A 25,148-nucleotide genomic window follows, 5' to 3' on the forward strand; every position below is an offset into this window, starting at 1 on the left:
CGGTATTTCTTTATTATCGTTTCTTGTCCTTCAACCAAAAATTGGCTTGAAAAGGTTCTCAATGCCCTCAAAGTTCATAGTTTGAATATTTGCACACAAATTCTAGTCACGCTAATGCAGCAGATCTATGGTATACTATAAATAAAACAAAATAATGCATTTCTAAACTAAAATTTGTTTGGTATAATACATTCCAATTTGTATGATTATTTAAAGTTCTAAATGGTACAAGCAATGTAGTTGCAACACGTGCTTCACAATAGCTAAAATTTTAAAAGTATTACACCTACTGGGAATTTCATATAAAAGTGCTCTCTTATTCTCTGGTCGTAGCAAATCCCACGCTAGAAATATATATTAGTCAAATTAATCAAAATTAGAAAGACACACTTTTGCAAAACAAGATAAAAATGCTAGAAAAGCACGGAAAACGCATGAAATATTACCAACATTTGCACTATAACACAATGCAAGATTAAAACTCATAACGCTTGCATTATGCGCTGTCTAAAAACTTGAAAGAAAAATACATGAAGAACGAAGCCAAAAAGTGAAGAATTGCATACTTTTTTAAACTATTTATTCCGAATAAAGAGATCGCTACATGACTGTATATACATGAAAATAAAACGAACGACGATGCTTGTTTCTGCCTCTGTACAAGAATAAACTTCTTATATTTATTCTGCTGTCTAAATCAATTCTAGAGAAATACATCCTTCTTTTCTTATTCAATGTTATTATAGTGGAGTACAGCGTATTTGAACTTGTTTGGTTGTAAATGTAAGTTTAGGGGCCCTCCTAAGCCTAGCGGTATGATGTGAGGCTATAAAGCAAGACCATGCTGAGGGTGGCTGGGTTCGATTCCCGGTGCTGGTCTAGGCATTTTTCTGTTTGGAAATTTTATCGGGAAGTCGAAATTGGGCATAACAGTATCATCGTGTTAGCCTCATGATAAACGGATGCCAAAATGGTAACTTGGTTTAGAAACCTTGCGGTTAATAACTGTGGAACTGCTGAATGAACACACTAAGTAACGAGACGGCAATATCACAGTGGGGGATGTAATGCCAATGAGAAGAAGAAGATCGGTTTCCAGTAGCCTTGCGAGCAAAGGCGTAGGATTGCCAATCCGGAGATGGCGAGTTTGATTCTCGGTCCGGTCTAGGATGTTTTCGGGTTGGAAACTTTTTCGACACCCTGGACAAAGTGTCTCCATTGTACTTGCCTTGCCACACAAGATACATACTCATGCAATGGCGGGCAGGGAAAAGCTTTCAAATTAATAACTGAGGAAATGCTAATAGAATACTAAGTTGAAAAGCAGGCCAAGTTCCAGTTGGAATGTAAAGCCATAGAAGAAGCAATAATGCTAGGGAACGTATATGAAATGGGTTAATGTGTGGCGATGTAGATATTGGGATTGTCAGTCCCCCTGGCCTGGTTGAGACTTGTAGTAGTTTAGTTAAAAAGAGGGACTGGGTTACATGAGCTGCACGGCCCACTGGGGGGATAGATCCAAGGAAGGATCGATGTGGGCATTACTCCCGAGATAATCCTCTGGATGCCCGTGAGGAAGATTGTTTATATTCCAAGGAAATGAATGAAGGCAGTGATGCTGGCTGCATGGTCGGAAAGCGCGATCATGATTTTGGCAGATGTCCCATAAGTATCCCAGTATTGTGGATCCCGGGAACGTCGCGAATTATCCAGAAGGGGTTTTGCCAAAGTTGTGCAAGAGCCGCGTGTGCCCGGTTTGGAGCCAATAAGTCGTTCAGCCCGATGTGGTTCCCTTAAATTTTCCCTCCAGGACATCCAGGATCCAGGTTTTTACGCCCCCCCCCTAACGGGACGGATGATGCAAATCGCTGGCAGCTTAGTGGGTAAAAAGCACCTGTCTATCGTACTGAGGGTCATAGGTTCGAGTCCCATCGAAGGAAAGTGGTTACCTCCATTAGCATTAGCATTAACATTTAGCAGTTCGCACAAATTCGTAGGTGGTACAAACCAAGACTATTGTATGAGAGTAGCATCATTTTCATCTGTTACCACAGATATTGATTTGGAACTAATCACTATCTCTTAGATGAAGCAATGCACTCTCCAATAGTCGAGATCTGTCCTGGCCACATCCTTGCGAACGCTGAGGAAGGGGAAGGATGGTTAATTGGACACCTACATAAGAAAGATGCAGAGAACTCTACGACCTCTCAAAGGTGCCACGGGAGGTTTTGGGATTGTGTGGAAGGTTATAACAGTAGAAATCGTTTTGGTATAACGTGAAACACAGAAAGAACTAAGATAGAGATACAAAGTAGGAAAGGGACGAGCCTGGAATTGAACCCACGACCTCCTGCTTATAAGGCAGAAGCGGTAGCCACTAGACCACCGAGCTCGTCTCGAAGGAAAGTGGTTACCTCCAATACATTTTTCAAATCAAATACTTACACATAATGTAGGGTAGTATGGGGCATGATGGGTCGGCTAAAGAGCTCCGCACATAGGATACGTTTGCGTTCCATTTGACACATTTTCCATGGGCGGTGCTCTTAAGACGAACCCTCAATGCCAGGCCTATGCTAAGAGCTCATGTTTAGCGTAGCCAACACCAACACCAACGCCGAGCAACGTATGTCAAATCTAAAAAAGCTTAACATCATAAAACATCCAAATTCAGCTTTCTTCAATATGCAACTTTAATCGGGAATATTCATTAAATATGACTAATGAGTTTAATTGATTCAAAACTTATCTAGATGATGAATTTTGATTTTATTTTCAAGTCATAGAAGTAATTTTTTTTTCTTATATTAAACAGATTTTCATTCCACAGCAGACTCATCTTAAAAAGGAAAAGTCTATTTTTCTTTTAATCAAAAAAGGCCGGGAAAAAGTCGGGAATTTTGCAAACGAAGTTCAGTGTTCACCCTGATTTTTACATCTACCGCAGAATTTCGGAAGGCCACACCTCCGTTCCTCGTTGATCGGCTTAGACCAGGCTTAAGCGTGTTGGTAATCACCGCTTAAGGGCCGATGTCCACGCAGCGTTTTTTTTTTCAAGCTACGCAAGGTACCCAGCATCAAATGTAGTCGTGCACACGTTTACGTGTGCATTGCTCCATTTGATGCTGGGTACCTTTCAAAACGCGGGACGCCTATCTGGATTGCGTCACTGGCTTGAAAATAGATCCTCCAAAAATGCATTTCGCATAGATTTTGGCCCCAAAAAAATCGGAAAAATATTTGTAAGGCTGTACCGTGACCTGCCCTAATTCCGCGAATCGCCTAATACCGTGGTTTTCATAAAAAATCAGAACCTGGGTGTCATGGACATCACATTATTTGTTGAAATGTTCAAACATAATATGTTTGAACATTTCACCAAATAATACGATGTCCATGATAGCCAGGTTCTGATTTTAAATGAAAACCACGGTATTAGGCGATGCGCGGAATTAGGGCAGGTCACGGTATGAATTGTAATAAATTTGTAAAACGAAGTTGAAAAATGCAGACGTCTGTTCACATTAAACAAACAAGATGTGTCAAGATGGTTTACGCAAGCCAAATCAAATGGGAAAACGATTCGATTACAATACCAAAATTGCTGACGGATAGCCAATTGATTTCTTTTGAGAACAATATTTGCTTTTTAGCTGTTGTACAAGTATAACATTTAATATTTAGTGTACTTAACTAGTTAAGAATGAATCATCTCCTTCTAGGTAAATAATCAATACTAAGCCTAAACTCGTTCATCTTCGCTCCCATCCGTGCTCACATCATCATCGCTAGTATCGTCTTCGTCGACCATTTGCCTATTGGTGTTCCGCACCAGTCCATCTTCGTCAAGGTCGTCCTCGTGTTCCCGCTTCTTGGTGAACTGTTTGGGCCAAACGCCCTCCTTCTCGAACACTTTAACGTGTTCCGGCGTCAGGATGCGGCAAATTTCCGCTTTCACTTTATTGCCCTCTTCGATCGGTTCCACCAACACGAAGTCACCCCGTTTGATCCAGACATTTTTGCGAAACTTTACCGGCATCGATACGAGGTAGCGTTCTTCCCCCTCGGTTGCCGTTTCAACCTCGTGTAGGTTATTTCCTCGGCTGGCCACTACGCGGACGATGGTTTGGTTTGCCGTCGGTACATCAAATTCATTTCCTTCCTGCTCCTTCAGAACGTGCTTGATTCGAATCACTCGGGACATGATATTCAAATGGATATTTTCGGTGCTGAGGAGCAACCAAAGAGGTTATTTCAAGTTTTTTTTTTTAAATAAAAGTGTATACTCACGATAAGAATGGGACAAAATAATCAATTTATAGTTCTTGACAAACTTATAAAGCATTTAAATTAGTTTATATCAATTTCAAAGGTATTAACTTGGCGTTCGCCTGGAATAAATCTATCAACACCTGAGATCAACCTGGAGAATCAACACCATCAACTGCAACTGTTTTTGTTTTTTTCCTTTTTTTTACTCGTGCGATGTTTTTTGCGTTTTTATTTGACGTCGGCACTAGAGATGGGCGGAGCGCTCAGGAGCTGTTCCAAAGATTCGCTTCCCTACATTGAGCTGATGAGCCATGGATCTTTTTTAAAGAAGCCCAGCTCAGCAGCTCACTTTAAATTGATTAAATCATTGTCAAACACGCGCCTAGAGAAGCTCCCTCGAGTACGCGCGCTGTTGTATTTTGTACAGCTCAAACGAAAATACCACGCTCGCGGTACACGACACAAGCGAGCTTGTATGAGCATTTTAGTCCAGTACCGCGCACGTGCTGATCGTCTATTATTTGCACCTCAAGCACCACCAAGCCAAGCGACAGCACCATCTAGCCAAGCAACAGAAATCATTTCTGCTGCAGAGAGGAATAAGAAATACACAAGCAAAAATAATCTAGCTTGACGTCTATTTCTTAACCCATACCCACATACTCGGCGCTACGAACGGACACACAAAAGATACCTAGTCGTGCGGTAGCGAACGAACCGTACCAAGCAAAAGATCCGAAGATCCGAACAACTCTCAGTTCCGCTCATGTCGTCATCCAGCTCGAAATTGCTGTGACATGGAAGCTGCGCCATCAGCTCAGATCCGTGCGACACGGATCTCGATCCGGATCAGTCGCGACCGATGCTAGCGAGCGAACCGTTTGGTTCAAACGAACCGAACTGGGAGCTGTGTCTTGCACGGAGCGGATCTTTTACTTGCGACGGGTTTTCCCGCCAGCATACTGCTACATGTGCACTCGGTTTGTTTGTAGCACCGTGCTCTGTAATTTATTTACTCTCTTGTTTTTATTTCTCTCGCATTTCGGGAACCAATATAGATGAATGGGCTCGCTTGTATGAAAACGTCAACTACGCATGGTTAGAAGTAGGGATCCTATATTAAGAGATGTGCGAATACTTTTCCAGACGATTTAGCAACGCTGTTACTTTTGTAAACAAACGCTGCCAGCACTTGCCGTGGCGCAAAATGTTGGAGCTCGAACATGACTTTGCGCATAATGGCATTTTCAGATTTCGTTATCTAACGTCCAACAGTGCATTATCACTCAAATAAAAGTACAATACAAATGAACAAAGTACCATGCATAAACTAGACTACTTCAACTTGCCAATGTAAAACAAATTGTTTATTCGACAAAACTTTTCGTAAAATCTTTTGCATTACAATCGCAATACCTTTCAATCCGCAACAATAACAATGTTCATTTGGCTCAGATTCTGACAGCTATCAATGCTCGATTGGCTCAAGATGGCCGCTTTCGCATATCTCTGAATGTAGGATCCCTAGTTATAAGGGTTAGAAGCGCGCGCAAACAAGGCATTGATTTACTGCACCCAGTACATATGAAGAGAAAACTTATGACACGTGATATGGTTCATATACATATCAGAGACTAGGGACTGAATTATTCAAATTAATGATTTGAGAAACGTTATCAACGTTATCAATTAGAATTATTAATAGAAAATAATGTTGAGTTAGTTTTTGTATAGAAATAAATGTGATGGTTCTAAATGAATTCTTAGACTTCAAAACTAGACGGTTAGAAAAAGCGTAATAAATGTTATTAGTTTAAAATTGTCGGTTTTTCAATAGAAATTATTACCTCTCTGTTGCTTAACATTTTAAAGATTTCAAAGTGAGGTAAATAGATGAATGATGAATGAAAGAATTTTTTTTTTTTAATTTTTGAACAATAATTAAAATGATAATATTAACAATTATGTTTTAAATATATGTAGCATTAAAGAACTGAAGAGCTGATCCAAGGAGCTGACTCTTTTCAATGAGCTGAACGGATCAGATCCGCTCACTGCAATGAGCTGTTTTGCCCATCTCTAGTCGGCACGTCGGTTTCTAACGTTTCTGAAGCGAATGATCAGGAAAGGAATCGAGGACCGAAGGTAAACAAAATATTATCATAATGCCCATCATGCCCCATCAGGCCTAATTTACTACAAAATATAATTTGAATGGTCAACTAAAAACCTGCTAAAAACCATGGATAGAGTAAGTAGAACGTTGTGTTATTCATAAATGTTCCGCTGTTTCAATAAACATTTTAATTGTAATATTCTTTTTGTAGTCAATCCATACAAAGCAAAAGCATACTCGCCGACGATTGAATCCGACCATTCGGTGGAATGAAGTTCAGACACAAGAATTGTTGGTACATGTCCTAGAGGAAGTAGGCATTCATCCCGGGAGTTTTGAGGTAGGTTGAATAACAGTAGTTGCTATTATGTAATACTAGCAGACCCGACGAACTTCGTTTCGCCTAAAATTGATTTATTCTCTGACAAGTACTCGAGTTCTACATTTGTATGGGATCCCCCTTTCCAAAGTAGGGAGGGGTCTCGAAACATCTTACAAACCTACCCCGGCCCCAAAAACCTCTGCACACAAATTTTCACGCCGATCGGTTCAGTAGTTTCGACGTCTATAAGGTTCAGACAGACAGAAATTCATTTTTATGTATATAGAAGAAGAAGATAGAAGAAGAAGAAAAGAATATATAGACCAGTGCATGATGACGTAGGTTGACAGTTCACAGAGCTTTTTCACCGGGACTTAGCCTCTGGCGAAGCTTCCGATAAAATTGTTTCGTCATTTTATTCGCATGTAGATGTCCTTTGTGATTGATTTCATGCTGAATGCAAAGAATATCATTGAAATATTCGGATCGCAGCAATTTTAAACTAAAAATATGAATTTTAATTTTCTCCTCATCGATTTTTCTTCTAATACCTTGTAAACAAGCTCTGTGAACTGTCAAATAAGTGAGGTTAGATCAAGATCTTGCATTGGTCTATATATAGGCATTTATATATATCTTGATTTAACTTCTAGTCAACTAAAATGAGTGCTTTCTATCCTGAGGAGTACATACATTGTACAGCGCAGAATAAAAACTATTCGTCCGGCTATTTTATTCGCAGCCCAAAATAAGAGCCAGATAGGTAATTGCCTAGAAAAAAAAACGAACCTATAGGAAGAAGCTACATTGATACACAGCTCAACAAGATTTTGTCCCTAACACCAAATAATGTGTCCCTATAGTAGATTTTGGCTCGCTGAATCCGAATCTGACTTCAGATTTGCTCTAACACGTCGAGATTTTGAGATATACATCAATAAATGTCGTAAAATCAATGATTTTGAGCATTTTGGAACAGCCATCGCTAACCCTATAAAAAGAATTACTAGTCATTCAAGGTCCAAAATGGATCACAAGCATCTAATCTTTCGAAATGTGGTGCATTTTGAGCAAGTTAAACATAATAAGAGTGATTTATCAATTTTAGTAAGTGAAAGTTATTTAAAAATATGTTTTATGCAAGCCACCTTCAAAGACTTGTATACAAGCCTGGTTATTTTCTGTGAACGGTTTCAAGAGGAAAGTAACAAGAATTCAATATAATAGTTTGTCCAAGCAAAAAAAAAATACATAATATGTTTTCGTTGACGTAAGTTCTATTGAATGTAAATATGATGTTGTATTTCCTCTGGCGCTTTTATTTTTGTTTCAGAAATGGTTTAGAGCAACCAAGGTAGAAGTTTACTGTACTATTGGATAGAAAAATATTAAATTGAAAATCTGAGATAGAAGAGAGACAGAAGAAAAAAGTGGAGGTTGAGATTATAAAAGAGAAAAAGAGATTGATAAAAGGAGAAATCAGATATTGATAGATAGAAGAAGGACATAGGATTTGTAAGGCAATACTCAACAATTCTTTTGTAGTTTTATACATACTGTATCTAACAATGACTAAAACACTAATAAGACAAAGTTATAAAAGACCTTTATGTTGAAACATAACAGACAGACAACCGACAACAACATAATGACAATAACAGATCTAAAATATAGAAGACAAGTAGTGTTTTACATTAATTATACAACTCACAATAATAGAAATGACTATCCAACGAGTAGTACATATTTTTTATGATGTTATTCATATAAATCAATGCTTCATAATCGTAAAATTCATTTATTTAGCTAGGAAATAGATGCAATGAAGCATTACCATACCTTTGATAACTGAATCTTGGACCAGACTTTAAAGACTTGAATTTTGAAGAGCGGAATAGAACATGACCATTTGACTACTGAAATTTATGATATCAGACAGTACTGTAAAGGATATGACGCCATAACCTTGATCAACCACCAAAATAATGGAAGCTCTCAGATTAATATGTCGATTTATTGCAATAGTACTTAAATTAATGTATTGTATATTTACGATACCATTTAAATTATTCCATGTTGAAACAAAGTCCACTAGTATGATCCCATCACATTACATCAAAGTGTTATGGCTCGGCTGCGGTGGTGGGCGCGGTGACGCGTTTTGACAGAGAATACAGAATTACTGTCAAGATGCGCCGTTGCGTTAATCGCTGTAGAACGGCCTTTACTTGGAGATGGCATCAGTACCACCCGTTGTCAACATAGACTACTATTCGGTATTGAATGTCGGCTCCAAGAAAACATTAAATCAACTTTACATGTTAATTATTCGGAAAACATTCATGCGCGTGATGAGCTTTCATTATTATTATTATTATTATTATTTGTTTTTAAACTGACAGACTGCGGGAAGGGAAATGTATCTGTATGATCACAATACGAACCCAGACCGCAGTGACCTAGTGAGCAATATAGCTTGAGTCGTCTGCATTGTGTATCACATGGAGAGCCCAGCCGAGATACCAGAGTCTATTAAGACTTCAACTACACGGAGAAAAAACAGCTTAGTTTGAAACAACCAAAATGTTGGTTGATTTTCAAACTATAAAACCAATTTGTTTTTAAACAAAAGTTGTTTGGATTTATAGAAGCATGAAGGTTGAATCTAGCTGGTTTGTTAGGTTGTTTCAAACCAAAATTTCAGTTTGTTTCAACATGTATTATTGTAGTTCCAAACCAATATTTTTGTTGTTGTTACCAAAAGATCAGACTGTTTCTACCAGATATTAGGTTGCTCGTTTATGTTTGTGATAACAAACAGATCAGGATATTTTTTTTCATCTTGCTTTTCCGGGCATTTTCAGATGCCATTTGTCTGAAAACATCTCATTTTCTACAATTGTGCGTATCTTATGTTGCCAAAAAGCTTATTCCTTTATCGTAATCAACGAGGTAATCATTAATTATGCTAATCACAGGTAAGCATATATTATAAAATATAAAAATACGCTATCTCCAAAGTGTTTTTATTAAAATTAGGAAAAACGGCCATCGAAAAGAAGAATTGTATCCATCGGGATCTATAGCTGAGAACATGTGTGCAAAAAACGCAAATGAAGGCGGCCAGTATGATGACCCCAGAGGCCAGAAGCGGAAAAATACTACGAAATATATAATGTTACGAATACGTGGAAATAATCCGACGGAAAATCTCTATGCATATTTGTCATACCAGATAGCTGGTATGACAGATATGCATAGAGAATTTCTCTCGGATTATCTCGGTATCTCTTAGCTCTGTTGCTTAAAAGTAATGTCAAATATACATTATAAAATGATACGTATAAGTTTTTCATTCTTCCCGATTATTTTTAGATTAAATGATTTTTTGGTTACCATACATTGTAATAACAACCATTTTATAGTTTGAATCAACCAATAATTTCGTTTGATACAATCCAAGTTTTGTTTATTTTTAGCTACTTTTCTTAGTTTAAAACAACCATAATTCTTTGTTGTTTCATAAACGTCAAACAAACAAACCAACAATATGGTTGATTCAAACATATGTTTAGTTGAATTCGTCTAAGAATTGGCGAAATATGTAACGCAATAATTTAGTTTGTTTCAACTTAACGACTAGGTTATTTCAAACTAAAGCATAGCTTGTGCCAAATTCAACCTAAGATTTTGGTTAAATTAACCTCAGTTTTGGTTGTTTCTACCATTTATTTTTCTCCGTGTAGTCAACCCTCGAAAAAAAAAAAAAAAGTGATATGGTGTATTTACTGTCAATTGAAGCTCATTTATTATGTTCATTCGAATAAAGCAAGTACGAGAACTATACGCAGTTCTATATATTTTGATTATTCCTCTTATTTATAATCATTCCAATATTCCTATGATAGAAATTTGGGCGGAAAACTATCAATTTGCAAAATCAATCAACGAATAAGTTGCATTCGATCGTTCTTGTGTATGATTGCATACAAGCTGAAGCGACGTTGACGGCTACAACAGAAACCGGAAAACGTCAACAACCTACTCGTGCGTGGGGGACTTTTTATTTGATTCGCGTTGAAAATGATGCGTGGATGTTGCAATAATACCAATGCAATTTATTTTATCTATAGCTTTTACTTTTAATAGCTTATAACAGTGAAACGGGAAAAAGTTCACTAGTTTTATCAAGCTTTGTTAGGTGCTAAGACGCAAAGTTATGCACCAGAAAAAAAACCTGGGCTCCACTCCACTTGTGTGCTGTTCAACATGTAACAGTTACCCGAGCATATGGTTGGATGATCCGCCAATTCTGCACTCTGATATTTCTCTAACTCAGGGATTGAACTTATCATTTCATTATCATTTAGTATTCAGCCAATAACTCATTCCAAAGGCGGAATTCTGAAAAGTGTTGTATGGCGGACTTCTAGCGCTGATTCCCCTCTACAACTTTGTCTAAGGGTACATTGCTCTATGTCTAATATTAACAGCGTGAAACGCTAGGAACACTCAATACACTAAATGATAATAAGTGTTATTATCATTTAGTATATAAAATGATACTAGCGTTTCCCGCGGTGAATATTAGACATAGAGCAATGAATCCTTAGACAAAGTTGTAGAGAGGAATCAGCGCTAGAAGTCCGCCATACAACACTTTTCGGAATTCCGCCTCTGGAATGAGTTATTGGCTGAATACTAAATGATAATGAAATGATAAGTTCAATCCCTGCTAACTTAACAAAACAACGGCATGAATGAGAAAATTTACGATGAAGTTACAAAATGCTTCAGTTTCAACTTATTTTCCAAGTGCTGGAATGTATTTTATTAGTCAATGTGGCTTGAATGCTCTGGTAGGGGATCTGGTAGCGAATTTGAATTTGTTCAAATTGCAATCCGATCTGTTTCCTTGTTGATTAAAAGAAAGGAACTTTCTGGATCATCATGTTCGCACAATATTCTAGCACAACACAATTGCAATATGATAACAGACCACCAGTAGGTGGTTATTGGAAGTTGATCGATCGAAAAAAACAACCAGAAAACGAGCAGAATAACATTTTAGGAGGAGGAGAAATGTTGAGCATAAAATGAAAAAAAAAATGGATATTTTATTAAAAGTCGAATGAAACATATATTTACAAACTGACTCTATATTTCATTCAATATTTTCATATCACAGTTCCTCTGGCCGCATGTTGTTGATCACTGGATTTTGTTTTTACACGATTTACATTTTCTCAATTTTCCACTCATCCTAAATGTTTAACGTACCTATATTAATTATCATGTGATTTTTCTTTGATTTATTCTGGATTTTTTGAAACATGTTGCGAAGAGATTGTTGGCAAATTGAAGTCGCACGATCAAAAATACGAGCGAAAAAAAATCGTGTAAAAACAAAATCCTGTGTATTTGGTGGCTTCGAACTGGTGGTGATGGCGTTTGCATGCAAGTTTTTGAAACAGACTTGCATGGAATATTTTTAAATTATATTCACTGAACTTAAATTCAAGGAAAACCGAATAGAAAACAATTGTAACGTGTAATTCTGATGAAAATTCATTAGATCAGATGTGCTTATACCGTTTCGGATATTGACTGAAAATTATGTTTATATACTACATGAAAGTGCTTCGAAAAATGCCAATTTCTTCAAATTAGCGGTATTAATCTAGCTATATCTCAAAATTTGAACGTGTTAGAGCATATCTGATGACAGATTCGGATTCAGCGAGCCAAAATCTACTGAAGACACATCAATTGGTTCTGAGGACCCGAAAAAGGTTAAATTTTGTTTCCCTGTGTAATTTTTAAAAGTTTGGCCTCCGTGGTGGAGCGGTTAAATTTTCATATCTTTCTAAATATCTTTTGATTTTTCTGCGATTTTTTGTGGGGTGTTTTAATTTAATAAACCCAAAGGCCACAAAAACAAACTGCGTAAAAACCAACCCCAGTGTACTTAAATTTATCTTTAATAAGCTGCAAGTCATCAACCACACAGTTTACGGAGGCTGCACAATAGACTGGCCCAGGAAACAAAAAGTTGTCGAATTCTACGGGGCACCCCCCAGGATTGTGTCTTGGGATGCGAAAATCAATCTCTCAAAATTTCAGCTCGATCGCTTGTTGCATAAGCTGGCGCATTTGATTTGAAGTTTGTATGGGGATTTAAGCCAAAATATATAGGAAAATACACCTCCGTCACTCATTTGATCTGGGAATTGATTCGGATTGCTAAATTGAGCTCAGAATTGCAAAAACGGCAGTTGGTATGCTATAGAACAATTTCACAGAACATTGTATGATGATTAAATAAACTTTTGTATAGTCTTCGGCTGATACGATTCGATCAATAAATCCAAAAATACACAATTTAGCTACTAATAAACCAGTCGAAAGCTAAGTAAAAGTTCATTTGATAATCGCACAACGTTCTGGGAAATTGTTCTATAGCATACCAACTGCCGTTTTTGCAATTCTGAGCTCAATTGAGCAATGAGAATCAATTCCCAGATCAAATGAGTGACGGAGGTGTATTTTCCTATATATTTTGGCTTAAATCCCCATACAAACTTCAAATCAAATGCGCCAGCTTATGCAACAAGCGATCGAGCTGAAATTTTGAGAGATTGATTTTCTCACCCAAACACACAATCCTGGGGGGTGCCCCATGGAATTCAATAACATTTTTTTCTCCTCATACTAAGCTAGGCCAGTCTACTGCACAATAATCATCTTCCACCTGATCGATCCAACGTATAGTTGAAGACTTCGACTACCTGTTGACCTATGGGTTTGCGTGGGAGTGATCTCAGATTCGACAAATTGACGTTTGAATTTCTGTTTACAAAAGCAGATCGTTGTGAAAATTTGGTATTGAATTGATATGGAATGGTTTCCGTTTCCTTGTACGAACAAAATATCACAAGTCAGTCAAAAAGCCAAAAAAGTTGGTGCGGTTTGGTTGAACCCCGACCATATTCTATATATATAAATGAGTTTGCTTTTCCTTTGAGGCAATATACTGCCGTGAATCGCATATCTGTCCCATTTTTGCTGGGTTTCCCAATCATATGGGACAAATATGCGATTCACGGCAGTATAACTCATGAACGGGCTGACCAACTTGCAAGATTTCCTTACTATTCGATTCGTCTTGAGATCAGCTGTGTTTATGTAGAAACCTATATGAAAAATAGAACAATTTGCTGGGAAAGTTGAACAAATGTAATAATGCATTTCCATGAATTCCGAACAAAACCATCAAGCTCGAACTAAAATCGATCTAGAGGGCGACGACTAAACGATTGACATTTAGGGTCTGTCTCATTTGGAGAATTAAACTTAAAAGTGACAGTTCGAAAATTAGGAAATCACCCCGTTATAAGAATGGCTGGTGCTACCCAGCAATTCCAACAGGACATCGATGGAAAATGATTCGATATCTGTCAAAAGTAATTTTGCTCTGCGAGCAGGGTTATTTGATAATTATTGAAATGTCACTTTTAAGTTTAATTTCAGTTTAATTATCCAATTGAGACAGACCCTTAGGTCTGTCTCATTTGAAGAATTAAACTTAAAAGTGACAGTTCGAAAATTAAAAAATCACCCCGTTATAAGAATGGCTGGTGCTACCCAGCAATTCCAATAGGACATCGATGGAAAATGATTCGATATCTGTTAAAAGTAATCTTGCTCTGCGAGCAGGGTTATTTGGTAATTATTGAAATGTAACTTTTAAGTTTAATTTCAGTTTAATTATCCAATTGAGACAGACCCTTAGAACGAAGAAAAAACAACCCGAGCAAGATCGGGCAGGTTCGACTAGTCTCTATATACAAAAATGAGTTTGTATTTCCTTTGAGACAATATAACTCACGAACGGGTTGACGGATTTACAAGATCTGTTCACCAATCGATTCGTCTTGGGATCCGCTGTGTTTGTATATACTGAGAGTTGATCAATTTGACGAGAAAAGTTGAAAAATTGTCAAAATGCAACGGTTTTGTGAGTTCTGAAGAAAGCCATTCAGCTCGAACTGAAAACGATCTAGAGTGCGACACTGCAATCAATTAAATGATTAACAGATCGAAAATAAAACCCGAGCGAGATCGGGCAGGTTCGCCTAGTAGTGGTATTGTCAGATTTTCTGGATATGATACACTGCGCGGCGTTTGTAATGTTCCCAAATGGGTACTTGCACAAAACTTCACGTGGCGAATGACTGTCGAAAGGTCAAACGATACACCGCAATGCTATTCATTCATTAATAAGAATCAAGTAAACGGGGTGCAGAAAGCGCGGCGGTACCTTTCACGAATGGTTCGCCGCGTTCAATTTTGAAAAAATCAGGCAATATAAAAATACAGATATCTTGTTCAGTAACATGTTTGATTGAACTCATATTCTATGCGACACCAAGACATGCGAACTAGTTTAGTTATCATTTAGTTATTTTCTAAACGCCTTGAAAAAAAAAATCTAATTTACATACATAATATACTCAATGCCATCCTATTTAAATTTCAGAAACCAACGGCTCAGATTTTTTATGCTAAAATCTGTTCGAAGGCATCTGTTGCTATTCGGTATATCAGCTGGCAGATCATCAAAAATAAAATGCGTAATTTGAAGACATCTTTCCTAGCTACAGCTTTGTGGAAGGCCCAAGAAGGCGCAAAATTGCTGGCCAATGGCGGAGATTGCTTGTACCATGGTATGTATCATATCAGTTTGAGGAGATTTTTTTTAGCAATGTACCACTGTTTCAGATCACATAAGGCGAGTTTGTCCACATTTCGATCTGTTGGAACGCCTTTATGGGCACTTGGTTCAAGCGAACATGGCCACAGGTATGATACCCGTTTCAAGCGATGTGGATGAGTACGCAGACGAGATGATTACCAACGACGTCCTGTCTTCGGAGCTGTATTCAGCTGCCAATGGTGGTAATAATCAGGCCAACATCCCATTTGAGAATGTTCGAATCAAGTTGGAAACAAATGAGCACCCGAGTCAGCGCGAACCCGATCAAGTGAAACACGCCGGCCATATCGCACAGAATGCCGAAGCAGTCGAAGACTACATCGCAGAACGAGCTCAATTGGCGTACACACCGGAACCATCGACGGCCAGCAATAGCGAAACGGATTTCTATGCAAAGCGAGCTTTAATGGATAGGTTTCCGAGAAAAAGGCCAGCGTCCGATACTTCCTCCGTTTTCCAGCTGGTGGTGATGCAGGAGAAAAAGCTTAAGTTTGAAGTCATGAAATTGCAACAGCAATTGGATTTGGAACGGCAGAAGCTAGATCTGGAACGGCAGAAGCTATGCCTATCCAGGGAGCAGAATAATGTTGACCTGGAAATGAAAAGGTTGCAGTTGGAACGAGAGACGGAGCTCAAAAAGCTCGAGCTGGAGCGAGATGAAAGGATTGCACTGGCTAAAATGAAGCTGGAGGTGGAAAGTCTAGAGCGAATCAGAAAATATGAGTTGGACTTGCAGGCTAACAGATCTTGACTTCTAGAATAATGCTATATTTATCTGAGATCTCTAAACTGTAGTTTCAAACATAATATAAATTGATATATACAGGTTAATGTAAAAGCTCAGTGCAGGAAAAGCTGAAATAAATTAAGCGTTTATATTTTCCGCATAGACGCATTGATTCGACGCATAGGAATTTAGATAGATTGTATAGTGCCGGATCCGCATGGTATGAGTGTTAATAGGATCAATTACTAAATACCTACCATTCAATGGAAGTGCTGGTTCACTTATTCGATTCAGAAATGTTAAAATGGAAAGTAATTTAAAAAAATCATTAGAATTAGAATACGTACAAACCAATTTCTGATACTTAATTCATTTCTATGGTTTTGAACCAATGAGAATATGTTCTTATATCACAAAAAATTAAACTAATTTTAAACAGTTTGGATAACACGCTTCCATTATTTTAATTCTTTCTTAAAACTTTTTAATAAAAACAAACAATTGCGATGGATCTGCCTCCTCCCAGTGAGCTGAACAAGGAAAACATTCTTCCGAGCGGGTTCAACAGTTTGACAATATTTCGGATCCGAACGCCTCTTTACTATCAAGATTTTAGATATCTACTACTTCGGGGTCGTACACTAATTACGTAAGCACTTATAGGGGAAGGAAGGGGGATCTGTCATTTTCTTACGCACTATAGAGACTACGTCGGACTACGGCAACGCAACATTAACCATTATGATATACTCACCAAACATTCAAATTCGTCTGTGAAATGACAACATTCTAAGACCAAAATTCCAAAATCATCAAGGCCTCAGAAATAGTTTTTTTTTTTGAATAAGATCAGCGCTCTCTGGGTCTGTGTTAAGCCGTTTTAGAAGCTGACAAAAATAAAAAAAAAAAGAAAAAAAAAACTTGTCCCTTTCCTGATTTGATCCCATACTGCCATGGTTCGCAGAAATCGCTCTCAATAGATAACGAACAACGGTAAAAGAGAGGCAAAAACTATTCGGAATCATAACAAGCCATGATAACAAATTTATCAAACTTGTATACTGCCATCATACGCATATTTGTCCCATGTTTGCTGGGATTCCCTATATACATGGGACAATTATGCGTATAACGGCAGTATACAAGTGCGAAAAAAACAGAATCGGATAGGCAGCCCCCACAGAAAAATTATGATTCTCGTTTTGTTTTCGCTCATTTCGTGTTGGTTACTGCACAGTTGCGAAGAACAAGTAGAAACACATCACCAGAGCCAGTTTTTCCCGAATTTAGAGCTTTCTAGAAGAAATTTATCATGGGGTATAGCCTCCCGAATTAGTTCTTAATCATGACAACTTGCGAAAAAAGTCATTCTCTTTAGGATTCAATCCCTGCCCACTGCACAACAACAATGGATCTACGGATCGCTTAAATACTCTTGGTGAGAATGCTGCTGAGACGGGACACCGCATAATGCAACGTACACACTGCCGTTGGACGCATTAATGTCACATGTTACATTTTAACATTTTTAAGGTTTTCATGTCTAACGTCATAATTCTATACGTATTTTTGAAATATTTTGTCAAAACAAAGGTTTTATTTTAGAAAACTCGACACCAGTCAGTGACACCAGTCAAGCAGTTTGACGAACATTGACCGCCCCCAAGAAAACGCTTCGGTTGCTGCTTTGTTTGAACGTGTGTGAAGTTGTTCGAACAACCATTTGACAGTTGGCGGCTCGGATGGAAAAAATTAAAACGGTTTGATTTTGGTTTGAGTTGTCGGGGGCGGAGTCAAGGTTCGCCGAACATGTTTGAGCATTTGTAGTGAAGTTGCACAAACCCCCATATATTTTTTGATGGTTGGTGGTCAAGTTGGCGCTTCGGTCGTGCGTGTGTGCGGTCACACGATATTTATATTTTACTCTCCCATTTTCATAGGAAACATAAACAATAGGAATTCCGCCAAATTTTTCCAGATTTTTTTTATGGAGGCGCATCAAACTATTGTAAACAAGCTGTTTATTCTTCAATAATGTTACTTCTAACACGAAAATCAGAACCACTATAATCATTTTATAGACTAGTCATCGTTATGTGCACAGATCTATTAAAACTATTCAGAAATTAGGTTTCAAAACAAAGCAACATTCCCATCATGACTGCTTGTATTGTGACAGGTGACCAGGAGCCCGCTACATTTTCATTTGGTCCCTTGAAAATGAAAATGTAACTGTTTTCGCTGTCACATGACGATCACGAAAACTACCAGTACTGCTCAGGAATATGCTCAAGGAATAGCTGGGATCATCGCAAACGTTCTCACGAGCAGTATCCTCGGACAAGTCAGTTGGAAGACCATCTATTTCTACACTATGTATTTACTGTCATGTATTTACTTCAAATTGTGGCGCTTTCTCAATAAAAGTATTGAATGCGAAAACTTTTCGGTGTTCTATCATCGTACTCACAAAGCCAGATCTACAGTTCTTTAAATGTTTTATTTGCATTATGCTTTCGTTTTTGTTTTTCGATATTTACAACTAACGATATCGTTTTATATATAAGTATATAATCCTTATGCAAACTATCATATCTTGATTAAACTAGATGCAATAACTATTGGTATGTGATGAATAACATTTCCGCTTTTCTTATTTTATTTTTCAATAAATATATCTGTACGTTTACATTTCATCAATATGACGATTATAAAGTTTTTGCGCTGCACTAATAGAGCTAGTTAGTTTGATTTTTCTATCATGATCAAAGACAAGCGTAAAGGTATGTCACAGACAAACAGACATATATTTTTTCTAATATTTGTACAAAAAGTATGCAAAATAACAAAGCTGCGAATGTAGCATTTTCAAATCAAGAATATCAGGATCAATACAGTCCATGCAAAAGTTTTTCTAATCTGCTGATAATTAAACTTTTTTATGTCTGTTCATCTGTGATACTATTTGAATAGCTCGTGTCTGTGAAGTAATAATCAGTTTCAAACACAGATTCAAAGGAACGGAAAGAAAGTTTTCTGACCCAATTTGACCATAGTTTTAACAGGCTTGCCAAAAGCTCCTCGCCGAGTGGAAAATGAGCAAAAGCAAGAGTTTTTTTGAGGAGCAGAAATAAGCATCAATATTCACAACATTGTGCATAATAAAACTCGAGTTTGTGCGTCGCAATACAAGAGCGAGTCCATCTGTTCATCGTTTTCTTGTGGTCGCCACTCACTTACACTCACACTCAACACAGCCTCCAAGATTGTTTTCACATACAAACCGTCGCTCCGGAGACTCAATGAGTGCTCTTTCGCCCGACGCCTCACTCACGTGTGCTTTTATTTTGCTCTTCCTCAGTCTGTTTTTCTGTCCCTCTACTTTTTTACGCTTCCACTCAATGGTGAGGATGCGGAGACAGCATTTTGCTGATGATGATTTTGTTTGACTGTAGCGAGTGTGAGGAGTTTTGTCAAGCCTGAGTTTTAAGTGCTGGTAAGTAGCATTTACATCTTCCCTAATTGACTACTCCCGCGTTATTTTATCTCTTAAATTATACTTACTATTGAAGTAATGAAAAGTATATTTTTTATCGATATTTACTACCCAGCATTTTAATAAGCCGTACGTGCAAATATTGAAGCTCTTCTTAGTCTAGCGGTAAGATGCGCGGTTATAACGCAAGGCCATGCTGAGGGCGGCGGTTGGGTTCGATTCTCGGTGCCGGTCTAAGCAATTTTCGATTTGGAAACTGTTTCGACTTCCCTGGGCATAAAAGTATCATCGTGTGAGCCTCATGATATACGAATGCAAAAGTGGTAACTTGGCTTAGAAACCGCGCGGTTGATAACTGTGGAAGTGCTTAATGAAAAATAAGCAGCGATGCAGCAATGTCCACGTGGGGGATGTAAAGCCAATAAGAAGAAGAAGGATGTGCGGATAACGCTATGAGAGCTAACAACCTTTATGCTGGCTATCATTGGCGTAACTAATGAACAATTTTAGGGGCTTAATTTTTTTCCTTTCTATTTTACAGTTATTACCTGAGATACTTTCCAAATTATCAAAAATATTTGAAAAAATATTACATGTTTTACCACATTAGTGAAAAGAAGCATACATGTTTTTAAAAACAGTTGTTTGTTAATTTATCCAATTCATCAGGTTACTTAGTTGCTCCACTATGAAAAGTAAGGGAAATTGAACTTCAACGCACAAAAAATTGAAAATACAAAGTTTTAGCTATTACTGCTACTACATCATTACTTACTGACAATATGATTCAAATTTTGAACAACACTCAAAAAGAGAACAAACTTAAACAATTCCATACATTTAAGTGTTGAAGTTTGATCGCCCCCAAAACATGCATTTCAATTAGGTATATTTCTTTCCTTTCCTTGATGTAATCCGATAAAGAAAGCAACCCACGACACAAACTATTCAAATACACAATAGATTTCGGAGAGTACCATGTCAAAGATGTCGAACATCTATGTCGAGTATTCTACTCGGTAATTTTCTTCGGTATGAGCCTATCAAAGAATCACACAACTGTATTTTTCATCATCTATCAACGCGAGTTTCTTATAGAGCAAATTTTGATTTCGTGTCATTTGAGTCATCTCGATGTTCAACTTTTATTACTGAGTCGCTTCAATCGTTCCTTCAAGGAACCTGCCTTCGCTTTGCTGGACGATGTCTGCTTGCTGGTGCCGTTCGTAACTGGAGCTGGTCGTTTAGTTTTTTTCAGTCTGGAATTGGAGTTAGATGAGAATGAAACACGATTATTAAAACAATTCTTTTGTCCTTGACGTCAGCAGTTTCCTTACAATTCGTTGGACAGATGAAGGATCTCCTTCTTGAATATGCTTTTCAGGTCATGGGAAAACGGTGCCCAAAGTTCGAAGAACTGCTCCGGCTTGCACTCCTCGATGATGCCGGACTTTGGCGTAAATTTGTAGAAAACCATAGTCTTGAGGAATATCTCCCGACAGTCGTCCAGTTTGCGGTACTGCTTATCGATTCGTTTGCTGGCAACCTCGATAAAGGCCTCCATTTTTTCCTTGAACGGCTGAATGTTACTTTCGGCGGACTCCTGTATTACTTTATCGGTTGTCCGACGACATTCTGTAGAGAAGAATAGCAACATAATGGTGAAATCCTGATTATGTTCACAGAAAAATTCTAATATCCAGAAAGTTGCCAAAGAGTTGTTAACACACACAAAAAGTATTGTTGTCTGGGGGGATAATGTTCTTTTACATATAAATCACGTAGATCGAAACGAAAACTCGATAGGTTTCGCGATCCTTTTATTTTTTGAGTGCATCTCTGCACAGTTCAATCGTATCATATTAGTAAGCCCGTAAACTTTTTCGAAAGACAACTCGAACGGATCTAAAAATACACAATAAAAATGGCAAAGGAAGCTTTTTCTCGTGTCAGGGTAGAGAGAGCTGTGAAATCTTTCGAGCCATTCAAGTTAGTTGGCATGGGTGGAATATTCCAAGCGTCGATCCAAAAAGAGCGGAAGAACGAATCGTTGGATGTGAACAAGGCGTCCCCTTCTAGCTTCACATTAGCCGTCCAATAAGTGGAGAATGTGGAAAGCTTCCAATATATTGGTAGCCAAATGGCGTCAGACGGCTGTACCAAGATCAACATAGTCGCACAAATCAATAAGGCAAGGGCTGTCTTTGTAAATTTAAAACAGTATGTACAGGCAGTTTAGTGAACGCTCCCATATCCGAGTTTTTATTTCTAATGTGAAATCTGTGATGCTATACGCCAGCAAAACATGGTGTGTATCAGTGGAGAACACTCAACGGCTGCAGGTGTTCATCAACAGATGCCTGCGATACATAATTCGTGCCACGTGGACACCGAGCTCCACTAGAGGATGATAGCAACTGAAATTCGGAACCGGAGTTTGGCCACACTTTACTTAGGGGTGGAAACGAAATCTGTAAACAAGCTTTAGACTAGAACCCACGAAGACATCCCAGCAAAGGTAGACTTAAAGGCTCATGGTGGCGTAACTAGTCTTCTTCTTTTGGATATATAGGATTACTGCTCCTGGACTTCATCTCATAGCTCCGATATTCATCCTACGAAAAACAAAGCACTGAAAAGGTATTTGATTTGTTTCTTATTTTTGTGACTTCAGTAGTGAGTACACATGTTAGCAAAAAGAAGCGACGAAATTGGTGCCGTATTTCTTTGTTTCGCGGTGGGATCAATATATTTTCAGTGAGATGGAAGACGGAACAGTTCCCCTATAAATGTAATGGCAAGTGTTCGTATCCGCATAACTCGAAAACGGCTGTGTGGATTTTATTAATTCCTTCAGCAGATATGTTCGTTATAGCTTGCGACGAGTTATGATATTTTCTCATGCGAAAATCACGACTAAGGTTGAGTTGCGATTCGTTCTGAAAATTTTGCATGGGAAGTTCACAACGCGCATTTTCTCCTTCTATGCTGGGTCAACTAGTTAAGAAATAAAACAAATCGACCGAAATCTGACCTGGCAACAGAGTAAGGCGAAAGCTGGATATCGCCCAGGATGAAGATCTTTCAAATAGACCCTTTGTAGCATTCGAGGTGCACATGGCCCTTGTGCTCAGCAGATTTGTGTCAAATGCATGTGGACTATTATGGGAACCTTTGATAACCCCGTAACTGTGGCATTGCAAGCTGTTCCCGCGTTTGTGAATCCTCAGGATTGTTACAATTTTTGACGATATGCCCATCTGTCAATAAGCTATATTCAATGCACTTACCTTCTGTTTTCGATTTGAGCATATTTAGCTGCGTCCGACAATCGTCAAAATCCACCAGTACGGCTCGATCCAGATCGCCCGGATCCGGAACTGGCAGAAGTACCTCGTGCAGAAGTACGCCCTGTTTCCGGCACTGAGCGATGTAGGTTTTGATGATGAAATGCAGCAGCGTGATGTTGTTGTCCTTGGATTTAACATCTTTCAGTTTGCCGAGAATTTCCAGTCCGAATCCGTCGGCTTGGCCGCGGGTTCGATTACCCCCGTTCATGTAGTTTCCAAGTGTCAAGATGATCGAAAACAGATGTTTGAGTTGCTCGCTATCGATCAGAAACTCACACGTGTGCTTGACTGTTTCGAGTTTTCTTGTCACAGTGATGTAATGTTCGTCAAACTCTGCTTGGAAGACGATGCAGGAGATTCTTTCCGAAAAGGACGAGATATCCGAAATTCGTAACAAGAATTGTTCGGGAGGATCCAAAGGTATGTTGCCTTCGGCGCATTCTTTTATTTGTGCGAGCTCTTCATCGGTGGCTTTGATTTCCAGGATTTTCTGCAGAGCCTCCAAACTAACTACCGATGTGTCGCAGTGGTAGATGGCAAACTCGATTTCATTGAAGTGGACATGCAAACTCTTGGCGAATATGCCAACATTCTGGGACCGTTTACTGTCCAGAACCTTGACGGTTTTCTCCGGTTTCTCTACCTTTTCTTTGACCTTCGGGACCACGACCTGCCGAGAGAAAAGTTCGGTGAATTCATCGATGTTATCTAGATTCGTTTCCTCCAGTTCTTGCCAGAGGGCAGCTTTGCCTTCTTCGGGCAGTTCACAGGGGGCGTCCGTTTCGGTGACCGGACTCATTTTCGGCGCCACTATCCGCGTCCAGTAGAGAGGTTTCATGGGTTTCGGGGGATTGACGGCGGTCTTGCGAAGGGCTGCAACGAGCGGAATATTTAGATGGGATATTCAAAGTGCGCTGGTTATGAACACCGATTGTGAATCTACACACGGTATAAGTGAGGGTGAATTGTTAACTTCTTAGTTTCTGTACAGTTGGAGGGATCGGTCTACTCTAAAGTGGTACTAAACATGTAGAAAGAGAGGCTATTTACAAACAGGGTGAATGCTATGACCAGGTGTTCCTGTAAATTAATATAACTTAGTTGATTTTACCAGACACCACAAAGAGGATAGGATTGAGAAACAAAATGCTTTTAGATAAGAATTTACATCCTGAAATATTATAACTTTGACTCAATATTTTCATGAATAGTTTCTTCAGCATCCACATGATGAGTACTGATTTTTTCACTTGTAAAAGGACATTGGCTTATTGTAAACGTTCATTTCAATAAAAGAGGCAAACTAGTCTCCGACTGGAAACCTCTTTAATAAAGCTACAATAATAATAATAATAACGATAATGAAGGGTGGTGAACTGGACCAAGACTGACTTGGAGGCGTCAGTACGAGTGGCGTTTACCAAGCATCGCATGCGCTATCCAAAATCGTTCATTGAGAGAGTCACCCTGCCACGTACAGTAGGAGGAAGAGGCGTCACCGATATTCAAAAACTATGTGTTTCCCAGATCCAGCAGTTGCGAAGGTACTTCGTGGAAAGCCAGAACCGCCACGAAATCTATCGCGCTGTGTGAAGCTGTACTGGGATTTTCGTGAAGCTGTACTGGGATCGCGAGATCATAACGAATGTCCTCATTCGTGGCAATCGGCCCGATATTGTGGTCTACGACAAAAGGATGAAGCGGGTAACTCTCATCGACATTGCTGTACCGCTAGATCATAATGTCCAAACAACATTCTCCAACGAGATAACGAAGTACCACGACTTGGCGGAAAGGTTGAAACAGATGTGGCACCTGGAGGACGTGCGTATAGTTCCGGTCGTTATCTCAGAAACCGGAATCGTCCCGAAATCTCTTCTGAGATCCTAAGGAGAGCTGGAACTGTCTCATAACCTCCATAGCATCCAAAAGACAGTGGTTCTTGGAACTTGCAGCGTCGTAAGAAGATTCCTGAACCACCATAACTAATATATATCCGGTGCAAACGTTTATTATAGGATTTTAAGTTCACCCGCCACTCCCCTTTGGCATTCAGATTGCCCGGGGTTTAAAAATGTAACAGCAC

At 38.7% G+C, this 25,148-nt stretch overlaps 3 protein-coding genes across 5 annotated transcripts in view; 1 reads left to right on the top strand and 2 right to left on the bottom strand.

Moving 5' to 3' along the window:
• Nucleotides 1-3,649: 3,649 nt before the first annotated feature.
• LOC134216167 (probable RNA-binding protein EIF1AD) lies at nt 3,650-4,457 on the bottom strand. The gene is made up of 2 exons (XM_062695129.1): nt 4,294-4,457; nt 3,650-4,232 (listed from the first exon to the last, which is right to left on the bottom strand). The coding sequence occupies exon 2, from the start codon at nt 4,205-4,207 to the stop codon at nt 3,746-3,748; it is 462 nt and encodes a 153-aa protein (XP_062551113.1). The 5' UTR covers nt 4,208-4,232; nt 4,294-4,457; the 3' UTR covers nt 3,650-3,745.
• Nucleotides 4,458-6,368: 1,911 nt separating this feature from the next.
• LOC134216168 (uncharacterized) lies at nt 6,369-16,952 on the top strand. The gene is made up of 4 exons (XM_062695130.1): nt 6,369-6,526; nt 6,603-6,731; nt 15,253-15,439; nt 15,495-16,952. Exons 1-4 carry the CDS (start codon nt 6,518-6,520, stop codon nt 16,238-16,240), a joined length of 1,071 nt encoding a protein of 356 aa, XP_062551114.1. The 5' UTR covers nt 6,369-6,517; the 3' UTR covers nt 16,241-16,952.
• A 1,745-nt stretch (nt 16,953-18,697) lies between these two features.
• LOC134212059 (protein cappuccino) overlaps nt 18,698-25,148 on the bottom strand; it is a 68,602-nt gene continuing 62,151 nt past the window's right edge. For all 3 annotated transcript variants that reach the window (XM_062689565.1, XM_062689562.1, XM_062689563.1), the window contains 3 exons: nt 23,003-23,935; nt 21,050-21,347; nt 18,698-20,971 (listed from right to left, as the gene is read on the bottom strand). In XM_062689565.1, the coding sequence (XP_062545549.1) occupies nt 20,851-20,971; nt 21,050-21,347; nt 23,003-23,935 (1,352 nt within the window). In that variant the 3' untranslated portion in view covers nt 18,698-20,850. The remainder of the gene's footprint in view (nt 20,972-21,049; nt 21,348-23,002; nt 23,936-25,148) is intronic.

The sequence above is a fragment of the Armigeres subalbatus genome, chromosome 2 (assembly GCF_024139115.2).
Source record: "Armigeres subalbatus isolate Guangzhou_Male chromosome 2, GZ_Asu_2, whole genome shotgun sequence".
Classification (NCBI taxonomy): domain Eukaryota; kingdom Metazoa; phylum Arthropoda; class Insecta; order Diptera; family Culicidae; genus Armigeres; species Armigeres subalbatus.

Bases quoted from the DNA above. Each gene is read 5' to 3' on its own strand.
- LOC134216168 (XM_062695130.1), top strand. The intron at 6,732-15,252 runs GTAGGTTGAATA...TTTAAATTTCAG, and splicing joins TTCATCCCGGGAGTTTTGAG to AAACCAACGGCTCAGATTTT. The intron at 15,440-15,494 runs GTATGTATCATA...CCACTGTTTCAG, and splicing joins CGGAGATTGCTTGTACCATG to ATCACATAAGGCGAGTTTGT.
- LOC134216167 (XM_062695129.1), bottom strand. From the start codon at position 4,207: ATGTCCCGAGTGATTCGAATCAAGCACGTTCTGAAGGAGCAGGAAGGA.